This window comes from Colletotrichum destructivum, chromosome 1, assembly GCF_034447905.1.
Source record: "Colletotrichum destructivum chromosome 1, complete sequence".
NCBI classification, from domain to species: domain Eukaryota; kingdom Fungi; phylum Ascomycota; class Sordariomycetes; order Glomerellales; family Glomerellaceae; genus Colletotrichum; species Colletotrichum destructivum.
In genome coordinates, this window is record NC_085896.1 from 2,820,055 (window position 1) to 2,843,321 (window position 23,267).

The 23,267-nt window shown below is 54.6% G+C and overlaps 4 protein-coding genes across 4 annotated transcripts; 1 reads left to right on the forward strand and 3 right to left on the reverse strand.

The window, feature by feature from the left end:
• Positions 1 to 13,294: 13,294 nt before the first annotated feature.
• On the reverse strand, positions 13,295 to 16,602 carry CDEST_00857 (Putative phospholipase D/Transphosphatidylase, ubiquitin interacting). Its single transcript, XM_062917016.1, has 9 exons — positions 15,795 to 16,602; positions 15,599 to 15,705; positions 15,235 to 15,546; positions 15,136 to 15,173; positions 14,986 to 15,059; positions 14,836 to 14,896; positions 14,585 to 14,763; positions 14,293 to 14,483; positions 13,295 to 14,112 (listed from the first exon to the last, which is right to left on the reverse strand). The coding sequence occupies exons 1-9, from the start codon at positions 16,395 to 16,397 to the stop codon at positions 13,695 to 13,697; spliced, it is 1,983 nt and encodes a 660-aa protein (XP_062773067.1). The 5' UTR covers positions 16,398 to 16,602; the 3' UTR covers positions 13,295 to 13,694.
• A 1,867-nt stretch (positions 16,603 to 18,469) lies between these two features.
• CDEST_00858 (uncharacterized protein) lies at positions 18,470 to 20,503 on the reverse strand. The gene has a single exon (XM_062917017.1). It carries the CDS (start codon positions 20,000 to 20,002, stop codon positions 18,860 to 18,862), a length of 1,143 nt encoding a protein of 380 aa, XP_062773068.1. The 5' UTR covers positions 20,003 to 20,503; the 3' UTR covers positions 18,470 to 18,859.
• Positions 20,504 to 21,507: 1,004 nt separating this feature from the next.
• Positions 21,508 to 22,767, forward strand: CDEST_00859 (Putative Zinc finger, RING-type). Its single transcript, XM_062917018.1, has 5 exons — positions 21,508 to 21,740; positions 21,841 to 22,127; positions 22,180 to 22,258; positions 22,321 to 22,391; positions 22,449 to 22,767. Exons 2-5 carry the CDS (start codon positions 22,020 to 22,022, stop codon positions 22,545 to 22,547), a joined length of 357 nt encoding a protein of 118 aa, XP_062773069.1. The 5' UTR covers positions 21,508 to 21,740; positions 21,841 to 22,019; the 3' UTR covers positions 22,548 to 22,767.
• Positions 22,768 to 22,776: 9 nt separating this feature from the next.
• Positions 22,777 to 23,228, reverse strand: CDEST_00860 (Putative signal peptidase complex subunit 1; the record flags this gene model as incomplete). The annotated part of the gene is made up of 3 exons (XM_062917019.1): positions 22,777 to 22,977; positions 23,051 to 23,110; positions 23,178 to 23,228. The coding sequence occupies 3 exons, from the start codon at positions 23,226 to 23,228 to the stop codon at positions 22,777 to 22,779; spliced, it is 312 nt and encodes a 103-aa protein (XP_062773070.1).
• Between the last annotated feature and the right edge of the window lie 39 nt (positions 23,229 to 23,267).

Genomic DNA, 23,267 nt, shown 5'->3' on the forward strand with positions numbered 1-23,267 from the left:
GGATGTCCAAGTAGAAGATAGCACATCATCGAAAGAAAACAGTACGTACTTTGCAGCGCGCACCTCTCGGCGGTACCTACTTGGGCGTTCATCATCCCAGACAGGCGGTCTTACCTAAGAACACGTGCGTCGTTCCGTGGCCGGTGCTTGTGGATCGTTTTCGCAGTGCCAGACACTTTTAGCTTCGTGCTGTGTCAGGAAAGCAGGGAATGGGCGGATGACAACCGGAGAGGCTCTCTGCACGAGAAGGTCGAGAGAGCGAACGGAGGAAGACAGGGGAGTGGCTGTGCTTGTTGTCGAAACCAGCTGTGGCTTGTCGGCTTTGCTCATTTGGAACTCCGCGCGGGTATTGATTCGTACCTGACCAGGCCCAGGATCTCAATTAACCCTAGTCAGATTTTCGGGCAGGAGGGTTGTGAAAGATTGGGATAATGACGAAGCTCGATCCAGTGTCTGGAACGGAAATGTAGGAAAGGATACTATGCCAACGGTTGCCTAGGCTCGATGTCACGAGCTCAAGCTCCACTCGTCGTCACCTCTCTTATTTTCTTCCCCTCAACGTCCGAGAAGGGGCGGCATCGAAAGAGCTGGAGTGTGGTTGGCGCCGAAGTCCTCAAGGGCGACAACGGTAAATCGAATTGACGGGAGTTGGATAGAGACCCCCCAGGGCCGGGGGCCTCTCGCCTGAACGCTACTGGAACAGTAGGTATAGTCGGAGTATCCGTACACAGTAAGCCATTGATGACACCTCTTACTTACAAGTATCTTGGGAGCAATCGGAGGGTGTGCAAACTGCTTGCTATGCAATCAATGATTCGAGTCCGTCGCCGGGTCGATTGAAAGAAAACCAAGTGATCGAATTGACGGGTAGGCACATCTGATGATTGCTTAGAACAACGTCGCAAGGTAGGCTCGGTGCCTCCCTGTTGAACTTGTCCGAGTCCGACAACCACTCCTCCGACTCGGTAAGGAGTTGATGAAGAAGGGGGGACGGGGGGGGGCACGGGAAGGAAACAATTGACCAGCAGGGAAAGAGTAAAACAGCGGGAGGGCGGAAGGGCGGAAGGGGAAAGGTCCGTAGGCAAGGGAGAGAAGGGGTCAAGAGAAAGAACTCATGCCACAAGCTTGTCTGTTCGCTCATAGTACAAGGCAGACCAGACCGGCTTTGTCAAGGGCAGAAGTCACAAGCCGGAGAGGACAGGGGACGTAGGGACCCTTACGATGGGCTGCCAGCGGGGTGGGGGGCTCGGGCCCCCGAGAGATTGAAGAATGATCAACACATGGGTAGCAATTGGGTGGGCGGGCGATGGATGGTTGGCTGGTTGAAAGAATGGATGAAGATGGCGAGTCGAATGGTGGTAGGAAAGAGACGTGCGAAAGGAAGGAAGGGGGGCACCTGCAAAGAGGAAGAAGACAATGCATGTGCGGGGCGCGTGGATGACACATCAGGGGTGGGCGAAGTAATAGACGAACCAGTGAGTGGCCGTCGGTTGCTCTCGGCGCTCGCACCCATACTTTCACCCTTTTCCCAACGCCGTCTGAGTCCGAATTTTTCCACACCCGACTGCGAACACAATTTCAACTACATCACACACTGAGTGTGGGTAGCCCCAATGAGCAAAGAGCAGAGAACAGGATGAAGAAGGTTGACTGTTGAACGAGCTATGCGAGGATAATACATGATCGGTTTCGTTTTCGACTACAGGTATTTGCTGTTTATGCATTGTACCTTTGCCTTTACGGGGTTGTATTTGCGCTCAAGTACTCCTTGGCATCGCGATGTTACCCCGGCTCAACATGGGTCCATAGCTCACACACCTACATTCTGTGCTGGAAGGTTGGGTTTTAAAGAGCAACGAACGGTAGATGACTAGGAGTGTCACCCTTCCTAATTGATACCTCAAGGCGAGCCGCGCATGTACTTTTTGACAGGTCGGCTATCCAGGCTGAGCAGAGGAACACTTGGTAGTGGGTCGGATATGCTGATTATCATAATACATGAAATGCTATGTATTTGTATGAGGCACTCGCGCCAAGCAATAGTGAGGCTCGTCTCTGGCATACCGCACATCAGTAGATGTCTCGACACAACATCTAACCAGACCACGAGGACGCCGCCACAGTTAAGGTGTGGCAGTACTCTTGGAGAACCTGGGTCGGCTACTAAATCAAGGCAAACGCAGGCTAGCGACAGGCTTAGTGCATCCAGTAAGCCATCGGATTCAGGTACTCTGCACATAATGCATATATCCGTATTGGAGACAATCTCTACGATGTACACAGCTCTCATCAGCTTCGTCGCACACCGATCCACGCAAAAGTCAATTGTGGGTTGGGGGATGATTGCAAGCACACCCTGGACCGGGCCAATGCGTCCAAAGACGGGCGTTGGTTTACGGCAGGACACTGACCACAAGTATGGCCGAAAAAATGAATGCATGTCAAAAATACCTAGACTCGTCTAATTGCTTCGACCAAAGCTACTGCTTGGGTGGCAGAACACGTAAGAGCCGATGGCACACCAACGACGCTGACCCCCCGATGTGCCCTCACACAGGTTTTTCGATGCTCGCCAAGACAAATGTGGTTAACGACCCAAAATAGCCCACGTCGTTATCGCGTTCAACCAGGTAAAAGTGCTAGTGTTCCGGAGGGGGCAGAAAGGGAATCGGAGAACGGCAATATCCGCTGGGTACCAAATACGACACTTGCGGCTGCAATCTGCTCTCCGGCATCCCACTTTTAGCGCTTCAGGCAGTGCCACAAAAGTGCCTGTGCGTTTCGTCACACTAGCGGGCACCTGGACTCCAGTATTGGCATTTAGGAAGGTGGAAGCCAGTGTGCCAAGACGGTAAAAAGCGTATGTGCTTCTGGTGGTGGTTGTGGGAGTGCGCGTACATGTATGTTCCCGTGCCGCAAGTTGGTCAAGCAACACACGGTAAACATCGTAAAACATGGATGGAGCGAGGCGGAAACGAACTCCATCCAAGCTGGCGCAGCGAGTAGCTACACCCGGTATCCCATGGAGGTTGCGCATGTTTGCGGCACACCAAAACGGTGCATCCCAAAGCTAGGTATGCATCTTGGTGCCGGAACCTTACGTGCCCAGACATCAGTTAGTTGCCCGTTGTCGGAGCTGCCTCCGATAATAATGGTGATGTGACCGTGGTCATCTCGCATGCGCACAGATGGGTGGGGCGGGCATGCCTGGTGTTGAAGGCAAAAGCGAGCGGTGGTATGGAAGCGTGTACGGATATTTCTAGGGAAGTTCCTACCTACCCAGGTGCTTTTCCCCCCGTACAGGGGTGGAATCGGCGTTTGTCGGCAAAAGACACGCACTGGATTACGTTTATGCCTGGTCGCTTTGGCCAGGCCGCCCAGTCCCGGCGTGCCTTTTTGCCTGAGAACATGGGAACCTTGATGCCTGAGGCGGCGAAGGCTCAGGCCCCCATAACTCGGGGCACCAACGTCTGCATGTCGGCACTGCATCGCATCGCATCCCGTGTGGTTTTGCATCTGCTGCTGCTGCTGCTTCTTCTTCTTCTGCGGCCCACGCCCGTGCATCGTATTGACAGGTTTGGCGCCGATTGTGTGCCTGGATCTGAAAATTGATACCAACAATCCATTTCTCCCCCCCTTTCCCCATACGTCAGGCCTTATTTCACAGGGTCAGACCTTCTCTGGTCGATCTACGGACTCGCCAGAACTCGGCTCTGCGCCTGGCCCGGAGCAGAAGAGAGAAAGAGAAAAGGAAAAAAAGGGGGGACAGAAAGGGGGGGTGTGGCAGGGGCTCACCGAGTTTGCAACTGGAAGGGTGTCCTTGTCTTTCCAGTCCAGTACGCCAGCACCATCCATCCATCTCGCAACATCTCATCTCTTCGCACATGATAATCGGCGACGCGGCGAATAGTTTAAGCTCGTGCTATCCCAAAGCTCTCAAAGTCGTCCCGGGTGAGGCACGATGAACGCATCCGCACCGTTTAGTCGAAATCGACTTGCTCTTCACGTCGCATCCTTGACTGCTTGATAAATGGATGGAGGGAACGATCGGCGTATCAGTCCCCTGACGCTGTCACTAGGCAAATGCCGACGATCATGGTATCTGCTCTACTGTTCTCATCCCCTACGACAACCATCTCTGCTGAATCAGAGGTTCCGGTATCCCCAAGTGAAAGTGGCGCCATCAGAACCCTGAGCGCCAGAGCCAGAGGGGGGGATGGAGCAAGAGTCATTCACCTTGCTCATTAGCCCAACCCCTTGCTTCCGTCGCTACAACAGGGATCGGTCCTCTTCTCTCAACCCTTCATCACAGAGAGCAAGCCGACCTTCGAACGGGAGAGCGTTGCCGCAAGGAACCTCACCGACGACGTTCAAGATGTCCTACACGGGCCATTCCAACGCTCAGAGTCCGAGTTACCGCCATACAGCGCTGCTTCTCGGCCGACCGGACTCTTGTTCGACGCGCAAAGACCCGAGTGTCAACAGAATAGGCCGTCGGCGAGATGTCAACGGCCGCCTTGATCAGCCAATCATGCTCACTCGCGAAATAGAATGCAGCTAATCGCCCCCGTTCCCGACATACCGGAAGCGTGCCTGAAATGCCGATGCGGCATGCATGTTGTTTCTTTCTCGATGGTGGCACAGGCCCTTGGGGCAACAGCTCCATCTTCGTCTTACTTACTTCCAGGAGGGGGGCTTCTCCATCTCCAGTCTCCAAGCCAATCCCCGTGACCTCCATGGCCGGCCGACCCCCCTTCGTTGAAGACAAATTTGGCAAGGGGGAGAGGGATCCCAAGAAGTGACTCAACTGCAACTATCCCCCATTCCGAGTCAGTTCAGACTCTTGCTGAAATTCTGTAAGCCATTTTTGGGCCTTAAGACCACAAGCAGAAGATGTGACCCAACCAAAGAAGGCTGGAGGGCTGGTCGTGAAAGCCACCTCTTGTCGATGGGCAGAATGGGCTGCAGCAAGGTTGGAAGAAAAGGCACGCGAGAGTATCATCAGGAGGACTACTGTTTCCGCGGGGAAATGCTCATCACTCATCAGTCTTTTGCTAGGATCCATGGAGGAGCCATTTCGTCTTGACGCCAATGTCCCGGCCAACGTTCTTGGACTCCTACGTTGGTACGCATGAGCGGGCGTCGCGCATACCACCGAAGCTGGCTAGTGTGTGAGGCAAGGTGTGGTGGTCTACCATCCTACATTGGAGTGGTCTGATTTCATGTCGTTGTTTTTGTGTGTATTGCGCCAAGTGGTGTTATAGCCCTGCGAGGCCCCAAAAGAGCCTGAGCACACCTTGTATGGCCGCCTGTCTCTGGCTTGTTTACTTGCTAGCCTTGTCGTCCGTCTTCGATTCGCCTCGCGTGGTGAGCCCCTTCAACAAATAGACGCTTGAATGTCAAAGCAAAGCTCGCAGCCAAACAGGCATGGTGAGGTCGAACAAGAAGAAGAAGATGGATGGATGGACAGCAATCCGCGGGTCTCCGCGACTAGATCACAATGGCAGGGGGTTCGAACTGCCTCTCTGCGTCCGAGCGACTTGGTAATTCTGCGCATGACCCATTCATCTAACCATGTATTGTTCACCATCCATCAGTTCAATTGCCTCGTCCAATTCTCACATCAACGACGGCACTATTGGAGCGAGAGTCAGCGGTGGAGGGGGCCGCGCAGGGAAGGGGGTCGAGAGCCAAAGACCGGGGTTTGGGACAGGCCAGTGTGACACAACGGGGCCGAAAGACTATCGCGAGAGTCGAGACGACAGGGCTGGGAGGACGAATGGATGGCCATGGCTTCTTGCGATGGACGTCGATCAGTACCGCGCTCCCCTTCTTCGCATCTCACGACAAGACGAATACGGCTTCACGGCCGAGTACGGATACAGAGTACTGACAACACCCACAAATGATCAACACGACGGACAAAAGACGGACAGTAAAAGAGGGCACGAGAGCGAAAGACACATGCGCCCCCCCCGCCCCTTTCTCATCATCACCGCGTCGTCCCATCCTGCTTGCCCCATCCATGCCTCCTTTTACCGGCCTCACGTTGCCCCTCTAAACTTGCGCCCGCACGCTGGCTGGGCTCCCCGCTCCCCGTTGGCCTGCTCCCCGTAGCCCACCGCAAGGCGTCCCCGACCCCCGGCCCGCGCGACGGCCTGCCTCTGTGCGTCGCACTCGTTCCCCGAGAGAGAACTCTTGGCCAGGGCCTGTCACGATGATGGGGCTTGTCGACGTTTCCGATGATTCCTGCAGCGCAACCCACCCGACCAATGTGCGTACGACTCGCGGGAGCACGGCCACACGGTACACCCATGAACTCCAGGAACAGGCCACGATTCCCGTCTCAAACCTCGTTAGCTGCCCCGCCCCCTCGTGTAAGAAAGAACACAGGCTGGCGGAGTGGTTTTCCACCCAGATTCGAGGTTGGCGGACCAAGCTCCTGTGACTCCTCTCTACCCCCCCCCCGGTATGATGGATGGGACCAAAGGATCAGACCCAGACGGCGTATCATGATAACAAACTCGAGATGGTTCTTGCCTTGGCCTGTATGCAAAGACAAACGATTGCAGCCAAGGCCAAAACAAAACCAAACAAAACGAGACAGAGAGCCGACCCGGCCGAGATGCCAGTGCGGCTGCATGGCATAGTTGACGTGTAGTTGCCATGCTATGATACTGTATCGTGCTAGACGTACAGTACGGCGTGGCACCTACCTTTCCCCCTCTCCGGATCCAATGCCATGTTGTCGTGTTAAGCCTTACCAGTGTCACACCTGGGTGACGGGAGTTTTGGAATGTCGTGCCACGTTGGCTGCAGCATGCGTGCGGCACAGCTTGCATGCACAGTACATGATAGGTGTGTGTTCGTACCAATCATGCCGGGCCCTGGGAAGAAACAACGATGACGGCGACTGGAAACGTGCCACAGACCGACGGACAGAGACAGAGCTGACCTTTCCGACCAGATTCGGTGCACAGCCGCGTTCCCATTGGGTTCCTTGGTTGATCGGTATCATCTGCCCTTGTCTTCTATCCTCGCTTGCTAGCCTCGTCTTTTCCCGGCTTAGAGAGCCCGAAGAATGGGGGATGAGAGAGTGAGTCTTTCTCTCCTCTCTCTATCTCTCTCCCTCTCTCCCTCTCTCCCCTCTCTCCCCTCTCTCGAGACTTCTCTGTCCCTGGTTCCCTCCCCCCTGTACTTGTGCTACCCACCGATGACCACTGCCCACCGACAAGATTCCGCAAGAGCCGGCGGCGGCCCCGCAAAACTTTCCATACCACGGGGTGACTGTCTCCGTGTACCTACACTGCCCGTACTATGTCTCATTGACAGAGAGAGTCATCCAACATGCCGTCGTGGTGTCCCAAGGGCCTGTCACGGCCCACTGTCAGCCGCCCGGACCCGGATACTATGGGAACCTCACTTCCCGGAGGTCCCGTGCAACGCGATGCGGCTGTTCCCAAACGTCCAAATATCGCCTTCTCTCAACCTCACAAGCGTTACGCCGTGTGCCCAAGCACATGGCAGCTTCATTGGCTTGCATGCCTTGGCTACCTGCCCCCAGAGTGCATTCGGTCTCGTTGTCCCACTCCCCCGTTCTCCTTTCCACGCTGCCGAATCGCATTCCCCATCTTCTCGATTTCCCTTCTCTCCGTTTCTCTTCTCTCGGCCCATGCTCCAAAGCGTAGCTCTGACTGCATCGTGGCCCCCTCGTCTTTCCTCCCCTTGTGGCAGTCCCGCCAACGCATCTTCAGCTTAGCCCATGGGTCAATACAAGGCCATGTCAGATCAACCGAGGAGGGGTGAGGGGGCAGACCGAAAGAGGAACCCAGTACAGGGCGGTGCCCATGGCACTCAATCAAACAAAAAGACATGTCCGTCCCAGGGATGAGGATACCCCAGTCTCGTCATGTCATCAGTCGACCCAGAAAGCCTTCTTTCATCGCCCCCTCCGCCCCCGTCCTAAGGCCAACCGCCGGACTGGTCACCTGCGCCGCCCGTTGAGGCCTTGATCCCAGCTCGTTCCCGCCCCGCAACGTAGATGGCCAACCGGCAGCTAGACGAGATGCAACAGCCGCGGCTGCCGTGTCCGCTACTGCTGCTTGGTTCGGCCGCAGTGCCGCGTAAAACCCGGCGCGCTCCAACGTTGCCTGTTGCCTGTTGCCTATGCCCAGCCTTCACCGCAAGGCGTTTGCGACGGGTCATCTTAGACTTGCCGCCATGCCGCGATGATCTTGGCATGGGACATGGGAGGTGGGGGGGGTTCACGTCTGTTGTCACCTCATAGGACTGGGGAGTCTGGGCGGTTTGCAACGGGTCCATTTTGAAGAGGGCCTAGATCAAAGGAGCAACAAGCTGCCAGATCCTCGTCGCGCATCTTCTCTAGCTTATGGTTGGTTCCTTTGTCACCCTTCAGCACCAGCTTGGGATGGACAACAGAATTGCAAATCCGTCCGTCACGATGCAACTCCCCGCCCCGCGCCCCTTCATCGCCCTCGAAACCCACCCCGGGCCCCGCAGCCTGTTCTGCGGTGTCAGATCAGGTCGAGATGCTCTCCCGCCCCCCGTGGTGTTTCCTACCTGTCCGGTCGTCCCCCCCCCCCCCTCCCCCCCCTTTGTCTACCTTCCCGGACGGACAGTTACGTCTGCCCGCCGGACGCCGGATGCCGATACAGCCGCCGGCGCCGATTGACCACGACCACCGTTTCGGCTTCCTCTCACCCCCAAATCCAATCGACCCGTGCCCATGACCTTGACCCATTCCCTCCCCCCTTCCTTGGCCGCTACCTCCACTGTTGCTTCGAGCCATTCCTATCGTTCCGGCTTGCAGGTTTGTGGCTTGGCTCGGCTTGGCTCGCTCATCAAGGCGGACTGACGCCGCGTGATGCGAAAAGTCTGCGGCGGAGCGAAGCAAGACGGAGTAGCACGCAAGTTCAATAGAGGCGGCGCATGACGACAACGGGTGGTTTTTTGCCAAGAGCCAAGCCTTGATGCTTTCGCTACCCCCAAAACACTTCCCAAGAGCTTCATCCCTCTCTCTACTACATCGTTCCTGTGCGCAGCCATTATGCCAAGACACTGGTCTTGGCCCGCCAGCCTCTGGGAGCCGACGCGTCTGTCAAACGATGATACGGGCTCTGCCTTGGCGGCTACTGACACTGCTGGCCATGCGTGTGGAGGCGTCGGTTCACTTGCTCGTCGTCATCGGTGTGCGTCTGGCCGGTTGACCAGGACTGGGTTCAATTGACTTTTGCTCCCCCCCCCCCCCCCCCCCCCCAGTCTCGGCTTCTAGCCATGATGCATCGTGCCCATTCCACATACGGCAGTCCAGCAAGGACTCCGGGACCCCTACCCGCCAGCCCGACATTGAGGTGCACAAGGTATTCGTACGTGGTATACACCACTGAGATACGTAGCCAAGGTGGTACCTCTTCAGGTCGCACCGGTATACACAAACTTGGCACATATACTACTTCGTACTTAATATGGCTAGCAGCCTTGTGGCGAACCATTCTGGACTGCTGGAGATACGCGGTACGGCTGTACATGCACAGTAGTTCGATGCTAGCCTTCATTTTCAAATACATCGTCCCCGTCCTCGCCCTCTACATTGGATTCGAGTCACGGCTCGTCTTTCCTCACTGCCTCTAGCATGATGCAGGCTGGACCAGGACGAGAGCGTGAAGGGTAAGGCAGTATGAGGTCAGTTCGAACAGACGTATCGGCAAACAGGGCAGCAATATTCGACGAGCTAGCTCACTTAGGATTGGAGTTATAGAGAGTCGGGCTTTCCATTGCCTCACATTCCCTCCCACTGCCGCTCAGAGGGATATGCGCTTCGTGACCCATTTTACCTTTGGTCTGACGACTGGCTTGTCAAAATTGATGCCGCGAACGAAGAGCTCCAACAACCCCCGTGATGAAACCCACCCCCCCTGAAATGCCCCTGGTGAACCACTCCCCTGGGCCCGAAGCCGCCGCCGCCACCTCTCACAACCACCACCATCACCACCTGGCAAGCCGGTCAAATCAATGTTAATCCTGGTGCAGCTCGTCTGGCAGTTGGTCGAGAAAGTGGCGCAACCCCCATCACTGCTGTGGAGTGGGAAGACTGGAAGCAACGTAGGAACTTCAGGCTCACCCCCCCCCCCCCCCCCACATCCATGTGCGCCCGTTAGGCATGTTTTCCTCCCATGGTCTCTGCCGGGGACATTGTAGCACTGAAATTGCCGTGTAGCAGTTGGCGGGGTACATGTAATTGGATCCCGACAAAAGTGCTCCGTCTCCGCCCTTTTTGTCTGACCAAGTTGAGAGATCCGCAGATCGGATCAGGAAAATCCCCATGATTCTATGGGAAATAGACTAGAGCCTCCCCCTTCTTCTATTCCAAATCATCTGCCATTGTCCAGCCCCGACTCTTTACTGTGTCGCTGCCCCAGAACAAGGTTGATATTGGTTGCGGTCCCCGGAGTCCCTAGACCTAGTCGGTGAACGGAAGGTTCTCATGGCCTTTACTAGCATTAGTCATCACCAGCAGCGTCTGCTCTTTGGCGCACCAAACATATTTCTCGCCGTTCCCCATACACACTGTGTTACCCGTCAACTCAATTTATTTGGCTACGACATAATTTCTTGACTGGAGTAGCGTGTACGTAACCCGTCCTGACAGACAAGCAAATGTCCCCCCGCGCGCCTTGCCCAGTCAAGCACCACGCGATACCCCATCTGGCTTGTGTGGATTGGGTACCGGCGCTATGTCACGTTATCCGCCTAACCGAATTAGCCATGGCACTGGCCCTGCTTGGCTAAGTATAGGCTACCTTACCTACCTAGTCAATGTTTGCGTACCTACCAAGCCTGTGGACTGCCCTTGGGCAGCCCCCGGCATACCTACATCTCAATTACTGCAGGCGCTGGACAGCATGGCTAGCCAAGAGGCTTCAGGTAGACGCCTCAGACCAGACGAGAACCATCCAAAATAGAATATAGGAAAACTCGAAGGAAATATAGCCTACGATGGAGGGGGGTAGGAGGTGGACAAAGTGGAAGTGACCGGCGCCTGCGGTCCTAACATGTCCGCAGTCCGGCACTGTTTCCTCCCTCGGCCGGCCGTTTCCCTGAAGTTGCATAATTTCCCCCTCCTTCAACTCGGCGCAACTCGACCCAATTCAACCCAGCATCTTGCTCTCAATATCTCCCCAACTGAGTTGACCCTTTGTCGGACCAATCAACTGCGGATGGCAGTTCCAGCAAAAGGCTGATCGATGCTCCACCATTTCCCCGAGCAGAAATATCCGCCAAAACGTCTGGGCGGACTCACTGACATAGCCCTGAACTAAAAGAAGGGAGCGATTCCAAAGGTGGCAAGGATCTGTTGCTTCTGCGCCGTGCCACACATCCACGTAACTTGTAACCTGGCAACCTAAAGACAGATTGAACCTGTGAAGAATTGGAAGAGAGAGATTTTTTTTTATTTTTGGGGGGGGGACAGGGGCAGGGGGATGGAACTACTACGATGTACATTGGGAGGGAAAACGAAAGGGAACCCCCCCCCCCCCCCCCCTGAAAGAAAAAAAATGTTCACAGCAGTAGGTTAATCTGGCCTCTCACTGCCGATCAGGATCCCCCATGCATACATGCATGCATGCATGCATGGGCATCCTTCCCTCTTCCCTGAAAGTTCCCTCTCCTTCTCTCCCACAATGGCAGCAAAAAACAAACAAAAAAAAACCAAAAAAAAAAAAAAAAACCTACTACGCCCTAGGATATGCACAAACCTCCTTACATAGGACACATAGTTGCATGTACAGGAAGAATCGACAATGGTCCTAGTCCCAACAGGCCAGGCAGATGTCGAGAAGTTGGTGGGGTCGGCGTCCAGCTTCAACCACTTGGAAGAGATAGGATGGGAGCGGTCGGCGAAGAAGAGAGGGGAAAGAAAGATTTACCCACGCAAATACCCACGTCAAATCCACCACGCCCCAACCACCACTCACGCCACAAACCGAGCAACAAGAAAGCGAGCCAAAAAGGAAGACCAGTTACCAAGCCTGCGATCTCAGAATCTGGAGTTCGCACTAGCGGCCCAACTTTACCAGGACCCCGACTTTGCCAAGCTTCCAAATGCGGGTTTAGGTACGTCGTACTTCGTAGTGTATCTGCACTACACCGCATCAAACGCGCGCGCACTCACTCACCACCTTCCATGGTCATTTGGCCAAAGTCAGCTTCACATACAAATGAGGTTCGAGATCATGTGTGGCTCTAGAACTCACTCACTGCTAAACATGGAAAGTGAGGTTTTGTTTGGTTTTTTATGTTTTGTTCTATTCCCCGCCAGACTCGAGGTAGAGCCCATCGCGTCGCCGTTTTCACCTCGCATTCCAGGGAAATTGGACATGGTACGCGATACTGGCATGGCAACTCTAAGGGGGGCGACTCCCCATTTCTTCCACCTGGAACTCGTTGAGCAGAACATACCGCTATCGGTCGCACCGTCCACTATCGAGTGTTGCACGCACAGCACAGGCGGTTTGATCCATCACATTCCGCCGCCCACTTCACGCATCACGACCACAACATCACTGTCCCCGCTGCTGCCAAGGAGCCGTTCTCTCGTTCTCGCCTTGCTCATATCGCTTTCCCTGTTCATTTGTCATCGCCACAGCGCCGCCAGCGGCGCTGCATGATACTGCCTCACGCAGTATCACCCATGCACCCATACATGCCACCAGCACCCATTTGTCGTATCACATCCACCCCTGATCAACCGGCCACTTTCCCATCGATCCCGCCCCCTACGTACGGATGCATCGACATCTTGTTGCTTCCACATTTGTTACATGACATCTGTCTGACAGCACCCCCCCCCCCCCCCCCCCCCCTCTTTTTCTCCCCACTGTTGATTGGTATTTGAGTATATTGCACGCCTGTACCGTCACCATGGGCCCCGGTCGGTCCATACCCAATCCGCCGGATTCGTCCGGCATGTGGGCCGCCCGCCCTGTCCTTCGGGATTGTGGAAGACTCGAATGTGCGTCTAATTGTCCGCAACCGCGTGTTGTGGAACATTCTCAATCCATATTGTCTTCGGATACACGGTCTAGTGTCTCGTCCCCTCCCCAAAGCACTTTCGACCCGCCAACGGCTGCCAGTGCATCCCGCGATCCACCATTCATCAGCATTCGTTCCCACGCCCATCTGGCCCCATGGCAGAACAGGGTAACATGCACATCCCGTATGTCAATTGTAAGTCTGACTTTGGTCCGACGGATACCTAGTATGTACTAGCTCCATACGCTACCCGAGAGCAGACTAGCCAGCCCACCAGAAACACTGCCAGGAAGGAGGGGGCGTGCTAAACGAAGCACAGAACGGTACCTATGCTTGGGCATGGCAACATTAGCACGGCAATCGGAGGGCTAATTAGCCCGGCCGACCCGGGGCTTGCTCCAGGTTGAGACGACGCCATGCCCATCTGTGAAGATCCATGTCCGTGCTCTCAGGTTTACACACGCACCACACTTCGCCAGGGACTCTGCTCGCACGCACACGCTCTCTCTCTCTCTCTCTTTCTCTCTCTCTCTCTCTCTCGCGCGCTCGCTCGCTCCCCATGCGCCCCCTGCTACGGCCACTGATCAATCCTTCCCATAGGAAGGGGTGTCTCAGTTGAGTCGCACCCCCATCCTTGTCTCTCAGTCGGCCTTCATGAAGAACCATGGCCGGCTGGCTGCCGATTCATCTGACATGTAGCGCCCCGCCGGCACCTTCATCGGGATGGGCACAGTCGTTCCAAACACTTCATCGAGGCCCGCTGATTCGTCCCGATCGAGCTGTTGCTGCCGCCGGTTCTCCTCACTGTCCGCCGCCGTCGCAGCGGCACCCTCCCTGCTTGTCGACGTCTCCTCATCCCTGGCGTACCCCTCCAGCGCCTGCGCCTGCACCCGCGCCCGTGGATGGCGGTGCGAGTGTGCATCTTGGTCGCCTCCTGGCCTTGTTCCAGAGTCCGCGGTGCCCGTTGGATTGCCTTCCACCGCAACTAACACGCCGCACTCCCAATTACGACAGGTGAGTTTGACCGCTCCCGACTCCCGATCCTTCACCAGTCGGCCCCTAAAAGCCCGATTTATGTCAGCCTTATGGTAGATCCATGTCGTTTCGTTGCCTTGCCCTTAGGCCATCTCATTGCTGTTGTCCATCTTGAGACCACCCCTCACGCTTCGTACACCCACCCTCACCACTCACTGCAGCGGGCGGGCCTCCACCAATCGCGAAGATTCCCGTTTGACTTACCAGGCGCTCTCCGACAGGTTTGCACTACCCACATATGCCCAGGCTGCGTCGCCGCCCGCGCGCCCCCGGACGAATATGGCTTTGCTATGCAGCAGCAAGCCGCTTCGGACACTCTGGCAATCTCGTAGTAATTCTCGGGGGAAGGTGGACGATTTCCACCATTTCTCTTGGAAGCAAATGGTGCCGGCAGACTGGATGATCACGCGAGATGAGCATACGGGGGTAAGACATGGGGGATTTGGGCAGCAGGATCGGCCGGTACCGCGGCGATCCCGGCCGGCACACAACTTACAGATCGACCGCCCCGGCTACTAGAAACGGTCTTTTCGGTAGGAAAGTAGATGCGGAAATGATGCTGCCATTGAATCGTCCCCTCGCCGAGCGGTCTAGAACCGGCCAGGCCAGCTTTTGCGGCCTTGTTTCTGGTCGGTTTGGACTGTCTGGCTTCGTATTCTTTCATGCCAGAATCGCCTGCGAGGGGTTAACATGCTGCTGATCTACCACCTGTCAAATAACGGCAGGCTTGCTCGCAACGGCACATACCTTGGCAGGCATGGTAAATCGCCGTTAAGTAACGATGGGTCAACGAGCCCAGTGATGATGCCTTGGATGACAAATTGATTAGCAACGTCCCCTGTAACGCTGACCGCCAAGACCTGGGCAGTCTGCTCAGCCAACACACCACGTACGTACCACGTAGTCGATGTTAACGGGTCCCTCGGTGGCCAGGCCTAAGCTTCGAACAGTGCTTCCCAACCCACAGTAGCCTAATTGGATCAGTCAGTTTTGGACTCGTCGCGAACGTGAAGCCCTCGCGTCCCGGGAGGGCGCCGGTAGACTGGCCTGTGTGCTGCCAGGAGTCATTTGCATGGCTGCCCGCACTGGAAATTGTTGTCAGCCGTCAATCATGGTGGTCTCAATTAGGATCACAGTCTAACTCACATGGAGTGAACGAAGCCATATCGGCTTGTCTTAGAGAAGTCGTAATTGTCCAGGCTCTTGACCAGTTTCTCGTCGAGGCCGAGAGCTCGCAGGAAGCGCCGGAGCTCCGTTCCAAACGCCGTCCCCGCCGGGGGTGCAGTCTGATGCGTACCCCCGATCCTGGGAAGGTCGATCAAGAAAACCATCTGCGAGAGATCAGCTACATGGTAGAGGGTGCGCCGGTGGTTTGATGAGCGAACGTTTTCCAGAACACCGGTCTCTCCCCAGTCGTAGGGAACCAGATTGCCGGAGGGAATTACGATGCGGAGATAACTGCAAATCAGTCAATGGTCGCCGGTAGTTTAAACAATGGGGACGAGCCTACCCTTCATACTTCAGGATCTGCAGCTTGGAGTGCATGTACCCTCCGTGCATTGGCGGAAAGCAGAACCTGACGAGGCCGATCGGGGCATTCGCGCGTATGGTAGCTTTCTGGTAGAGTGAATAGTATTATCAGCCATCATTACAATTATCAGGCCATAGTAAGCTCAGTCGCGACTCTGATGTATCTGGGTACGCACCTCGGCCTCGTTGTTTGCATAAGCAACGAGCAGCATCTTGGTCTGTCTGGCGTCGACCTTTCCGAGTAGCCATTCCTCATCCCACTGAAAGGATGAGAGCACGGCCAGCTGCAGCTTGTCCTTTTGAAGGACTTCCTCGATTTTGATATCCTCGCCATTTCTAGGGTATCCGAGTGCCCAGGTCCGCTTGAACACGCCATTTGGGAACGGCAGACTAGGCAAATCTCCTTCTGTGGGAGCTTTTCTGGGTAGGCCGGGAGATGCGTCGGAAGTGCTGCGGTTTGAAGGCGCTTCAGGCCGCTGTATCTTCGGTCTCCGAGACTGATCATCATCCAGCTCAGCTTGGGTTGCCGAACGTTTCTTTAGCCTGGCAAGCCGCTCTTCCTCCATCTTCTTCCTGTCAAGGATCAGAGATCCGAAATTGGTAACAGGAGCTGGCTTGGTGGTCTTTTCCACATGTCTTTCCGGAACTGTTGCAGTTTCCACAGACTCAATCCCGATGTCCTCTTGTTCCTGTAAGGAAAGTGCAATTGCCAGTGCAAGATCGGGATCCTCCTCGGGGCCGGGTGATGAAGATTGCGCCCGCTGGCTGTTCGAGGACATGCTCGCGGTTCAACTGCTGTCAGGAAGTCGTGGCGGTAGCAATTCCGTTGAAACGGTGGCAGCTTCGACAGTTTCTCCCCGGAGAGCAAATCGGGAAAGTGTGCGATGCCGAAATAATTCTGCCAGTTTTATTTGTTACAAAAGGCGGATGCAACGGTGGACGTTGGGTATTATGCGACGTCCGTACGTGGTCGACGTGGGAAAGGTGAAATGTTGATCGCGAAGTCACGTGTTTTCGCGATGCAGGCTGACTTATACATACTCGCAGACCCCTACTGATGGCTAACACCGTATAATTACATAATAATAGATGTCTGGATACAATGCACGCATCTCGGCTTGCCTGGACTGGCGATGGCAATTGAGAGGCTGTCTTCTAGAAAAGGAACGTTACCTTGATGAAACTTGCACTGGGTGCAAAGGACTGTTTGTGCTCGGTGCTGAAGCTGCCACCTCCCAAACCAAAAAGTGTCAACTCAAAAAAGCTTCCGTTTGGACCACCGAATGAGGTATGCATAGTTGCTTACGACTATGATATCGCCGCCCGGCCTCCAAACTAGAAAATATAGCAGCTGTAGGGACATCCAACTGCCTCCATGACTGCTTGGAAGTTGTTGGGTAATATCTTGGGCTGTGACACAGTGTCAAGGACGTTTTAACAAGCCTCATAGCTACAACATCGGTGTGTCACTCACTTGCCTAAGTGCTTCATGTGTCCGCATTGTACCTGTGTTGGACTCTGGATACAAGTTTCCCACTGTTTATAAGACACCAATGTGTCGAGCACTATAATCTTCACGAGGCATTGCATGTCGAGCCAGTTGAGGAGTAAGACTTGCCTTCTGCAAGGGTTATAAGACGGCACCGACCGGGAGATGTCGTCGTAACGGTAGGTGTGAAGTAACAGAATGTGGCTAGTGTTGTCTTCACATATTACTTCCATGTAGACCTACAGACTGACCTCTATCCAGTCTGAGCTACCATTGTTCTAATACGAAATCTCAACAGGTATGAGCAATGTTATAGAATAGCGGATCTTGAGAGTTGGAAGCATGCACCCCTTGGTCTGATAAACATTTAGACCTCAATGATGCACAAAGGCGTATAGACTGGGCTGAGAATGTTTCCATATTTAAAGGCCTTGCTATTATCTCGAACATACCAGCTAACTGACTACTCTAGCAGATCGTCAAGTACACGTTGAGCTTGCTCGAAATATCAACACTAAGTCAAAAATGTCAAGTCGGATGACGTGTACGGTTATCGAGCAACCACTCCCGTGGTTCCTCATCGAGAGTCCAGGCTCTTTCATGAATATTGCAGAGCCGGCCATGCCGGTGCTCTGTCATTTTTTATCACCCTAGTGTGATTATTCTCCTCCCAAGAGCACTCGTACAACCAAATTGGCCATAGCCCCGTGGAGTTGCTCCCGGGACTGAGGAACAAGGCCACTAGTGTATAACCACGGAACAGTTGATCCAAATCCCCAACCCAAAGCTCTATGATCACAACCACAGTATCCCTTTGCCAAATTTACCAACTAGTGTAACCTTTGACAACCTCTAGCCCGGTTGCAAGTACTAGTCCATATCCCCAAAAGCAATAGGCATAGAAGTCAGACTCGTGATTAAGGTTATCGGCATCATCTCGTAACTAGGAAATAGTGTTTCTGCTGATGCCACCCACAGGGAATCATGGATTTCAGCATAGATCTAAATGACCTTTCGCCAACTGACATAAACGCCACCGGTTGTTGGGCAAGCATGTGGCTCATTTGTACAACCGAAACTTTCAAACCCGGTTTCCTCGAAGCAAGCGCTCTACCAGAACCCAACCAAAAAGCACAATTGAGCCAATGGTATTCCAAAAGGCAACAACATACCCTTTCGGCGACTCCAGGCCCATATACTTTCCCGACAAGTAGCAATCAGCAGCACTAGCCCCCCAAATCCACAGCCAACGGTATCCCAGACGAACACGAAGGGTTGGTCCAGACCGTCTGGCTCGACAGGCGATGAAGGCTTCAGGAGTGAATTGGCACCACCGAGGCCATCGGAGGAGACACTACCCCCATGTCCCGCAGTATATGATGTGGCATAGCGGAAAACATCCCGCGCAATTTGTAGGATTGGGATCTAGCAGCCGGCCGAAAGGCCGAGACTGGTGACAACAGCAAAACAACACCATATGGAAAAGGAATTTGAAATTGTCCTAACTGAAGAAAACATCAATGTCGCTTTCGGGTATCAAGTTGAATCTCAGGTCGGCAACTAAGACAATCGGCCGCCCGCTGCTGAACACAACCTTTTAGACACCCAGCAAGGCAGTACAAAACAATCATCAGATAGCAAACTTATAAACTCCTATTCCATGCCATCGACTTCAACCAAGCCAGTGTCTTGCTGAGAAGATCAACAGCACGACTGGATTTTGGTTTGTCGCAATACACGCACACCGGCCGATCAGGAGTACAGAGGGCGATCTCCCGAGTTAGCGGTTGCCATTGGAGATTCGAGTTTGAGAATACGGCGCAAATTGTCCTCCATCGCGCGCAAGTCGGCAGAGTGACCACCTTGGGGTTCAGGGTTGTTTCCCATGAAGCCGTTGTGGACATACTGAGCCGGGGGACCTGGAGCTGACGGTTGAGGGGACGGCGCTGGACCTTTAGCTCCAAATAGATATTTCTTCAAGGCCTCAGAACGGTCTTCTACGGGTAGGGTTTGTAGATCTCTGGGCCCGTTTGGCGACTGGCTGTGAGTGCCGCGAGCAGCGCGGATGCGATCTTGGTATGGTGTCGAGAAGGCAGGGCCAAGAGACTTTCCGGAATATCCGTCGAGCTCCGCTGTCGAGATACCGCTAGACGACCGCTGAATGGGCATGCGGTGCCCAGGGTGAGTGTTGAAAGGCTTGGGGACGAAAGGGCTATTGTGACTGTCCCTTGGCGAAGGAACGCCAGGGGATTCGGAACCGTCTGGCTGAGCGGATGACTGGAGAGAACTGGACCGCCGGGCCTTTTCCCTCTCAGCTCTGTCTGCCCTGAAAATAGCGTCAAGGGGCGACTCGCGGGCCCTAGGTGCGGTCGCCGGATGCTGCGGTGTAGGGCGCTCCCGATCGGTGGGGGGAGGGGACGTCTGTTGCTGGGCGTCCTGCCTCGGACCCGGAGATTCAGGAATCGATTTCGAGTAGAAGCTGGGCATTGGTAGAGCCGACGGAGCAGGCGACGCATGAAATGTTGCGCCGGCAAAGGCAGCGGCTGCTGTTGGCTTAGCATTGACCGGGATGTTCTGAGGGGTCGAGTGGCGGTTCTGGCGAGTGACTTCGGGTGAGGCTACTGTGTTGGGATTGGTATTCCTGGTTCGGGGTTTGTTACGCGAGCGTTGCTTGGAGCCAGTCTGGTTACCAGTACCGGACTGCGGCTCGGGAGAGCCAGAGTACGACTTTTGAGGGGTATGAGGATGGCTGTTTTGCTCGTGGGCGAGGTTGGAGACGCTGGCCACGTCATTTTCGGATGCGTACATCTTCTGGCCGGTAGCCTTACCGCCAGCGCCCCGACCCTGACGACGGCGCGTGGGCGTCGGCTTGGCTTGATTCGTTGTCTCTTGCATTCTGAATCGAGAACGCGTGGCGATACGAAGTGTGGCGGTAGATCCGAGTAGGAACCAACAGTACTCAGAGTCGATGGTGTAATCCCAGACTATGGTTTAATTCTGCCGAAGTGACACACGGCGGTGGAGATGTGAGCAAGATACAAAACAAGCCTGCGCTTGTCTGTATGTCGGTCGGTCGCAAGGCTGTGTACGCCTGTGTATCTGTCTAATGGCTTTCTTGGTAGCACTAGCTGAAGAAAGGCATGCGTTTTTCTTGCTTTATTTGTTGTGGTTCTGTTGGTTTCAAGCGCCCGGGGGGTGATCCGTTTGGGGAGGGGAATTCGGAGAAAGGGAAAGAAGCGAGATATAAAAGCCAGTGTCTGATACAGGAGAGGTGCGCGAGTATTCTCTGCTCATGTTGCCGTACAAACAGTGATGGGCTGGAGTCGGGTAAGGTAATACTTCGAAAACGACGGGGGAGAAGAGATACCGTGCGGCGAAAGAGGGGAGAGGGGCTTAAGTAACCCTGGCGTTCGGTGCTGGTTGGGCCTTTCGGTATTAGCGGGCAGAGCCAGAGCTTGAGGCGGCAGTCGGGGTGGTCGGTGGATGGCAGACTGACATGACAAGACGCTGCCATCCCGTCATTGTCATTACTAAGTTAGTTGCCCTGGTCCACTCCTCACCCACGTCTCAAGTTCACTTCATGCCGGGCTGGCTGCCCGTGCTGTGTTACTGGGTACGTATCTACTATATGGAGGACTACCTACCTACCTAGGTACCTTAGGTCGCTTGGGGCCTGAGCCACTCCACAAGCCACACGCAAACTCGCCCCTCACCCACTCAAACTGGCATGAGTGTACGAGTCACAGCCCTGGACTTTGGGTGTGAGTGTGCGTCACTCCTACGAGGGAAGAGGCTGCTGGTAGCCTTGATGAAGCCCAGGAAACCTGGGGAATATCGGCTTGGATGACGTGCGTCTTCTCGGCCGTGTCAAGAGCTGCGAGTTCTCCAAATGCAGCAGGACACTGTGAAGTTGATAAGAATTCTTACTTTCTAGACAAAGATTGCCGTAGAGAGGTGCTTAATTATTCTTGAAATTGTAACCGCCACACGCGACATCGAAGGCAAGGTTCCTCACAATTGTTGTGAGACTGCACGTCCTATTGGGATCCATCTGCATTCGTGTTATTACGTGAAGAGGATCTGCTTGATACCACTTCATAAGTTACGAGAGGCATGGAGTGAACCAAAGTCCTTTTTCTCGATGCAATCGTCACCTTCAGGCTCTGTGACCCTGTACAGCTTTTCTTGGTAGCCTTCTCATAGTGTCACGACATAGCTAACACATCTAGGTCCTCAGATAAGGCTGGGGGAGTCGCTGAAGCCCCGCTATGGGCCCCTAGAGCATTTTGTTTGGCTCTACGGCAGTTCCCTCCCGAAGGCCTGGTTTCCACCATAGCGCCGCTACAGGGGCCTTTCGCCTGCACTGTCAGCTCACAGCACGCATATCAGGCAGCAGGGTATTCCCCTCAGACCCCTCCAAGAACAGCACCATCCCAACGTCGTAGCTGGAGATTGCCTTACGAAATCCAACTCTCGGCAGCAGTAGCCTTGCCCGATTGTCCGCTATTCGTAGACATCACCAACACACGAGAGGCCAAAGGACCAATAGCGACGAGACGCAAAAGTATTTGCAGTGAAACACCCTTTCCGGTCCTGTCTCTATTCTTTTGCGAGAGCCCATTCCATCATCTCCGTAAGTGTCCCTACAGGCTACTATGAAGGCTAGACAACGTCGTCCGCTACCCTTTTGACCTTGCAGATCGGTGCTGACTGTCCACCCTGTAACGAAACAGACGGTACGCAACCCACGAATCCTCAAAACCTTGCCCTGTCCCCGCAACGAACCCGTTGAATATCGCTGAACCGATCACATCCTGACAAGCCTGCTGTTTAATCCCGAGACTGAATAAACATTTCCCACGCTTACCTGCCGCAACTTAGTCCGAACGCCGCTGCAAATCTGGCCGCCACGATGGCCGATGTCGACATGACTGATGCGCCTGGCACCGCGATTGCCAAGAAGGCCGCTGATGGCGAGACCAAGGTCGCTGACGGCAAGAAGCGCTTCGAGGTCAAAAAGGTGAGCAGGGCGGCGTATGCCATGCCAAACACGAGCTTACCGGTGCCTCCAGTGGAACGCAGTTGCCCTTTGGGCGTGGGATATCGTAGTTGACAACTGCGCCATCTGCAGAAACCACATCATGGACCTCTGTGAGTTGAGAACCCACACGACAACCCATCTCTCCGTTTCAATGTATTGATTGGTTGAATAGGCATCGAGTGCCAGGCGAACCAGGCCTCAGCTACCAGTGAAGAGTGCACAGTTGCTTGGGGAATCTGCAACGTGAGTACCTAATGGAGCTAACCCTGGAGACTATGGATTCGCTGACCAAGCACATAGCATGCGTTTCATTTCCATTGCATCTCGCGTTGGCTCAAGGCCCGGCAAGTCTGTCCGCTGGACAACCGCGACTGGGAATTCCAGAAGTACGGTCGCTGAGGCGGTGGACGACCCGGATGAGAATCAAATGGCAGCGCGGCAGCATATCTCGACAGCTGCGTGGGACCAACACACAAACAGTGGTGCTTCCGTGAAGGGAGAGGTCTGCAAGCCACTGGGCCAAACGGCTGGCTAGAGACTGGGCCACAAGGTCGGGCACAAAAGCAGATACAGAACCAAGCCTATGCACTGCTACTGAAATGATGACGTCTTCACTTATGAGCATCTACTATCCCGACTTCTCTATTGTAGCCACATTCCGCGATCCAGACCCAGATTCAGATCCCGGCTCCAGCCACTTGATCGGGTGTTGTTTGTAAAAAGGCCAAGGGGGCACGACGAGGAGGAATGTGAGGACGGTTCCACCCAAGCCGACGTAGACCGCGAGTTTAATATCTTGAAGCAGATAACCGATTATGAAGGAGATGACCTGAAGGAGACGGACAACGAGTCAGTATATAAAGCGGATGGGGCGAGGAATTGTGCGGGCTACGGAAACTCACTCCGGATGCTGAGAGGACGAGGGTTGCGAGAAGATCTGCCAGCTTCTGGCCCTCAAAGTCCTGCATGAAACCCACGGTTAGCCGGTCAAAGAAGCACTATTAGCGCTACTTAGCATCCCTGACGTACAATCTGACCTTCCGCCAGATCGCGAACCTGGTCGAGGATTTGATCGGCCATTGCGATTGCGGTTACGGGTACAGTAGGTAAACGTCGCCG

What these genes read in the sequence shown, in the direction of transcription:
- CDEST_00859 (XM_062917018.1), top strand. Translation starts at nt 22,020, where the DNA reads ATGGCCGATGTCGACATGACTGATGCGCCTGGCACCGCGATTGCCAAG. An exon ending in AGCGCTTCGAGGTCAAAAAG is followed by an intron (nt 22,128 to 22,179) that starts GTGAGCAGGGCG and finishes CGGTGCCTCCAG; the next exon opens with TGGAACGCAGTTGCCCTTTG. An exon ending in AAACCACATCATGGACCTCT is followed by an intron (nt 22,259 to 22,320) that starts GTGAGTTGAGAA and finishes TTGGTTGAATAG; the next exon opens with GCATCGAGTGCCAGGCGAAC.
- CDEST_00858 (XM_062917017.1), bottom strand. Translation starts at nt 20,002, where the DNA reads ATGCAAGAGACAACGAATCAAGCCAAGCCGACGCCCACGCGCCGTCGT.
- CDEST_00857 (XM_062917016.1), bottom strand. Translation starts at nt 16,397, where the DNA reads ATGTCCTCGAACAGCCAGCGGGCGCAATCTTCATCACCCGGCCCCGAG. An exon ending in GTAGCCGGGGCGGTCGATCT is followed by an intron (nt 14,484 to 14,584) that starts GTAAGTTGTGTG and finishes GTGATCATCCAG; the next exon opens with TCTGCCGGCACCATTTGCTT. An exon ending in AACCTGTCGGAGAGCGCCTG is followed by an intron (nt 14,113 to 14,292) that starts GTAAGTCAAACG and finishes TCGGGCTTTTAG; the next exon opens with GGGCCGACTGGTGAAGGATC.